This window comes from Geotrypetes seraphini, chromosome 9 (assembly GCF_902459505.1).
Source record: "Geotrypetes seraphini chromosome 9, aGeoSer1.1, whole genome shotgun sequence".
NCBI classification, from domain to species: domain Eukaryota; kingdom Metazoa; phylum Chordata; class Amphibia; order Gymnophiona; family Dermophiidae; genus Geotrypetes; species Geotrypetes seraphini.
Window position 1 is genome coordinate 185,982,068 of NC_047092.1, and position 6,000 is coordinate 185,988,067.

General features: G+C 44.7%; 1 protein-coding gene across 2 annotated transcripts in view; it reads left to right on the forward strand.

Annotated features, from left to right (window-relative positions):
* The window catches only part of LOC117367244 (solute carrier family 12 member 9-like), a 154,406-nt gene extending 148,648 nt beyond the window's left edge, over positions 1-5,758 (forward strand). For both annotated transcript variants that reach the window (XM_033959668.1, XM_033959669.1), the window contains 2 exons: positions 3,225-3,371; positions 3,834-5,758. In XM_033959668.1, coding sequence (XP_033815559.1) covers positions 3,225-3,371; positions 3,834-4,678 — 992 coding nt within the window. In that variant the 3' untranslated portion in view covers positions 4,679-5,758. The remainder of the gene's footprint in view (positions 1-3,224; positions 3,372-3,833) is intronic.
* The last annotated feature ends 242 nt before the right edge of the window (positions 5,759-6,000 follow it).

A 6,000-nucleotide genomic window follows, 5' to 3' on the forward strand; every position in this document is an offset into this window, starting at 1 on the left:
AGAAAAGAGACTTTTAACTTCAATTAGTAAGAAAATACTTTCAAATACCGCCTCTCACTAAAGCCACCTACCTAAAACAACTAGCCATACTCATTTCTTTCTATCTTTGAAAATGACCAGCTATCTTTTTTGCTAAGATCTTTTTGTAATATATCCTTGATAAATCTTTTGTAATCCGCCTTGAACCGCAAGGTAATGGCAGAATAGAAATCCCTAATGTAATGTAATACTTAAAACCAACAAGGCTTTGAGCAGGAAAAACAGGGGTTAAAGTTTGAAACCAGCTTCAAAAAAGACCAGAGCACATGTCTATGTGATGTGCACAGCACAGAGGTGGGAACGGACCACAGAGGAGAAGGGCTCAGGTGATGACTCTCTCGGTGAGTAGAGTTCAAGAGGAAAGCTGAAAAGAGAGAGAAGAGGAAGGAGGAGCTTGAACAGTGAGCAAAAGTGAAGAAGAGGCCAACGGAGTATGTGCACAGCAAAGTCATGTGGCGTAAGTTTTAATGAAAATAATGGAAAGGAGGAGCTAATGAGGAAGCCTATAACTTGAGAAGCAGATGATGGGAGAGTGGATTAGGGTTTTGGTTATGTGTTGAGGAGGAGGGAGAAGATGAAGATGACTCCAACATCCACAGAAATAGAGAGGGATGGGGGAAGTGGGTCTAGGAGGAAAGATAATATATTCTCTCTTGGCTGTGTAAGTTTGAGATGGCAGGAGGACAGCAAATCAGATAAAACAGGCTGAGGTTTTGAACTGGATTCCTCAGGAAATTTAGAGACTGTGATCTGGAAGTCATCAGTGTAAAGATGGTACGGAAGGCCATAGGCAGAGATCAAAGAGAAAGAAGAAAGCCCAAGAAACATCCCTGAAGCACCCTGAGTGATAGTGGGATAGTGGTGGAGAAGGATCAGGCAGAAGATACACAAAATACAAATTTAGGCAATTGTATAAATCAGTTCAAGTGAGGACCGAGAGGAGCATAAGAATAGCCTTATTGGGTCAGACCAAAAGTCCATCAAGTCCAGTAGCCTGTTCTCACAAAGGCCAATCCAGGTCCCTAGTACCTGGCCAAAACCCAAAGAGTAGCAACATTCCATTATCTCAGAGTACGCAAGATTCCAGAACCCCAAAGAATGCAACATTCCATGCGGAATCCCCAAAGAGTAGCAACATTCCATTATCTCAGAGTAAGCAAGATTCCGGAACCCCAAAGAGTGCAACATTCCATGCGGAATCCCCAAAGAGTAGCAACATTCCATTATCTCAGAGTAAGCAAGATTCCGGAACCCCAAAGAGTGCAACTTTCCATGCGAAATCCCCAAAGAGTAGTAACATTCCATTATCTCAGAGTAAGCAAGATTCCGGAACCCCAAAGAGTGCAACATTCCATGCGGAATCCCCAAAGAGTAGCAACATTCCATTATCTCAGAGTAAGCAAGATTCCGGAACCCCAAAGAGTGCAACATTCCATGTGGAATTCCCAAAGAGTAGCACCATTCCATTATCTCAGAGTAAGCAAGATTCCGGAACCCCAAAGAGTGCAACATTCCATGTGGAATTCCCAAAGAGTAGCACCATTCCATTATCTCAGAGTAAGCAAGATTCCGGAACCCCAAAGAGTGCAACATTCCATGCGGAATCCCCAAAGAGTAGCAACATTCCATTATCTCAGAGTATGCAAGATTCTGGAACCCCAAAGAATGCAACATTCCATGCTACTGATCCAGGGCAAACAGGAAGACTTTAGAGAAGTGGTTTGAGAACCAGGGAAATCACCACTGTTTGGGCAAGTTACGTAACCATCCATTGCCTCAGATACAAACTTAGGGCCTAATAATGAAAAAAAAATCTGCACTCACAAATTTAGGAGCTTCAAAGCTATCGCTCTTAATATAGCCTAGACTTGTGATCTTAATGTAGGTGCTCTATGTCTGCCCCTTTTACCATCCACCCTTTAGTCTCCTAAATTTAGGAGTGCAATGAAATTTTAGGAACACAGCAGCCCTGATGACTTTGCAAAGAGGCTACCTCTGAAAGAGAGAAGCATCGATCCTTTGAATGTGAGCCTCTAGAGACAGAGACACATCTTGTGCACTTGAACATAAATCACTATGAGCTCGAATCCAGGGCAGGGCGATGAGTGTGGTCCACCCTAGGTACAGGCAGGAAGGGGTTGCATCAAGCAATCACAGAGCCACAATCTACAACATGAGAGGCCCCTCCCTCTCTAATGTCAACTTCCTGTCCCGGGACAGAGGACTGGCATAGCTGACCACTGTGTGTTTGTAGTCTACGACTACGATTGCTTGATGCACCCCCTTACTGCTTGGAGGAGGGCGATGATGCACCTGGAGCAAGGTGATGCTCAACTCTGGGTGGCAACCGAGCTAGATACACCACTGGATCAATCAACAAAATAAGGAAACTTAGAGAGGAGTAGAAGGTGATCAACAGTGTCAAAGGAGGGTGAGGTGGTCATAAACAGGCCACTGGAGACTTTGCTGTGACTGGTTCTGTAGAATACAGAGGGTGGAAGCAGATTAGAGTGAATCGCGCATGGGTTGAGACAAAAGTCATGACAGCGGCGGTGATGTGCGTACTGAAGTAGTTTTGATGTGAGAAGGAGGTGGGAGAGTAGTTAGCAGCGTCAACTGGAATATCGCCTTGCTTGCGTTGAGCCAGATGTAGGAAAGTGTTGGTATAAATTCTGTCCAGACAGCCCCTGCAGTTTGGGGGGGGAGGGGGGGCAAAAGGAGGATGTATGCCACTCGCAGCGTTCCTGCATCTTGTAAGGTGGCCTTCTCTGCTTGGTCAGGGGTATCTTCTTCAATCTCCACGGTTCCCTTGCAGAACTAGATAAAAATAATTCCCGTACTGCAGAAGAGTGGGCATTTGTGGTTTAAAATATTCTTAATAAAGCATTTCTGTGCTATTAGTGCACACACACACAGCGTGCCATTGTGTAATTAATAATCTAATTGAATGTTTATATAGAAATTACATTATACTAGGCTTGAAGTACCACAAAGAGACTGACATTGTAAACATATGGCAGTTACCATGGTAAAAGCCATTTTTCAATATTAAGAGCTAAGAAAGCATCCATAAAAGAATTATGATGTGTTCTAATAATGATCTCTTAGTTGAACGTTTTCTGTCTGTGTCTGATGGCTAAGTACAGGCGTCCTGCTTAGCATGTAGCATTTTCTTCTTGTTCCAGATGTGCTGCCTTCAGACCCCCTCCAGATGCAGTACAACTCCTGGCTGCAGCTGGTAGATGTACTGAACGTCAAAGCTTTTGTGAATTTGACCCTTTCTGACTCGGTGAGGCATGGTGTCCAGCAGCTGCTCCTTATCTCTGGTTTGGGTGAGTTCCCATTCTCCTCTGTCCTGTCTCCTCGGGACTCAGTGACACCATATCAGCCGGGGCTTTTTGCGGTCCTAGTTATTAGTGCCAAACTGCCCTTACCCTTGGTAGGTTCCCAGATGCTGTCAGGCCTTTTCCTCCTTCTGCTTATGCCTTCCCTGGTTGGCTTCTGCTAACAGAAATACTTTAAATCATTCCTTGGATTTCCCTGCAAAGGTATTTACTATCTCAAGAAAGGATTGCAGTTTTGTTAAGTGAAGTACTGCAGACAGATGTACAAGATGCAGGCGAGATTTATTAAGAACAAACAAACAAATAGACCACAAATATGGGACCCGACACGGTCCGTGTTTCGATCAACACACCTTCTTCAGGGGTCTCATAATCCTTTAGAATACCAGTTCTGCATTTTTAGGGACATTTAATGTCTTATTACATATCATGCAAATCTATGTTTTGCAGGTGGAATGAGGCCCAACACCATTGTCCTTGGGTTCTATGACAGTCGTGTTCCTCTAGACTGCGTAGGGGAGGATCTGACGTTCATCAACTCCGAATCACAGAGATTCCTCTCCAACGATCGTATTCCACAGTTCAGTTTCCCTCCTGTGAGACGGGGAGCATCTCCAAAGCGGCTGTCCCCAAGGGAGTATGTGTCCATTATTTCCGATGCCATAAAGATGCTGAAAAATGTAGTCCTGGCAAGGTACTTTTCTGACTTCAACAAAACTCAGGTGTTCAGACACAGTGGCAAAGGAGTGTACATTGATGTCTGGCCGGCGAACCTTATGTACCCAGACAGCACCAGCCTTGTGGACATCTGCAGCCTCTTCCTACTCCAGATGGCTTCTGTCCTCACCACGGTGCGCTCTTGGAAGAGAGCCAAGCTCCGTGTTTTCCTCTGTATGAAAGTGGATGGTAGGCTTGAGGGGCAAGAAGCCAAGCTGAAGCGACTCCTCCAAGATCTACGCATCAAAGCAGCCATCCATACAGTAATGTGGGACTCTGTGGTCGCTCTCCTCGGTCACAAGCAGATTCCTACAGGAACAGCAGTGGAGGAGGCCCCCCCGAACTCGATAAATAACTCCAACCAGATCTCAGAGGAATATTTGAGGGCTGTGAACCAGATGATTCTACATCAGAATTTGGCCTACACACCAGCAGTTCGATTCCTTTACTTGCCCCGGCCCCCAGCCAATCAAGGTTTATATATCAACTACCTCAGGCGACTGAATGTAATGACTAGTGGCTTGGGCCCCACATTACTGATTCATGGCATGAGTGCTGTCACAAGTACAGAATTGTAATGTGCTTCTGGAAGGACAGACACCAGCCAGACTTCAGAGGCGGTTAAGAAAGGTTCAAATGCACGAGGTCAGCAGACATCACTCAATTATAAAAACAGCCCCAACAGCTGATCAAACTTGGGGAAAGAAATTTGAAGGCGTGGAGTATCTAGAATCCTTTTTATTCTAAGAAATGACCAAAAAGAATCAGTGACTCGCAGTGTAATCCAGCTAGGACTAAAAGCAGCAGAAGAGAGAAATCAGGGGAGCCGACCTGGAGCTCCTAATGCCTTAGTGCAAGAATCTAATTTCGGTATCCAGCCAGAGGTTCTCTTGAAAATACACAGAGTAGGCAGGGGATGTGCAAAAGCCAAAGAAAGGTATTTTTGAGTGTTGTCTTCCACTAACAATAAAAGCCCAGCTACCATTTTATACATGAAGTTTCGAGGAATTATCTGAAATCCTGCCAACATACCGAAGTCCCCATGAATCAAGGAGGGTTTTTTTTAATGGAAGCTGTGTAGACCAATGATGTTTGTAAGCCAAGTACTTCATTCCTTTCAGACAAGTCATAGCCCATGGACAAGGAATATTCATTTCCTCAGGGTTCAGATCAGAACCTCCGTCACCCCCACCCCCCAGTCATTGCCTGTATCTCTCATTCCTGCTACAAACTGAGAAATCAAATGTAACAGCTAATTATATTTTATGATTTTTAGAATTGCAATAGATAGTATGATAGAAGGAGATGAGCAAAGTCCCAGGAAGGAAAGGACCTTGCCTCGTGGAGCGGAGGCATAGCCTAGTGGTAGTGCAGCGGCCTAAGATCTTGGGGAGCTGGGTTCAATTCCCTCTGTGGCCACTTGCTACTCTGGGCAAGTCACTTAACCCTCCATTGCAAGTTGGGTTCTTTGACACCTCTACGGTGCCTGTTGTCTTTATCACTCTGAACTTCTGGCCACTGGTTGGTTGGGGCTGAGGAGGGAGCGTCAAAGCCTCTGTTGGTATGGGAGATGTTGTGGTCATGTACTAGCTAGATTCAGGCTCCATGATGGCAAGGTTTTGGAAAGAAGTGTCAATGCTGTATGGAACTCCTAGAAAAGAGGAACTGTTAGGTAAATTATGCATGAAAAAATCTTTTATATATTTTTTTGTCACATACACTCAGAAATGTGTAATTCAGCCAAAAGCCGAAGCTTCTATAGCCGAAACCAACACCCCATCACCGTGTATGGAATTTTTGAAGTGATGGGGCGGTGGGTTCGGCTATAGAAGCTTCGGCTTTTGGCTGAATTACACATTTCTGAGTGTATGTGACAAAAAAATATATAAAAGATTTTTTC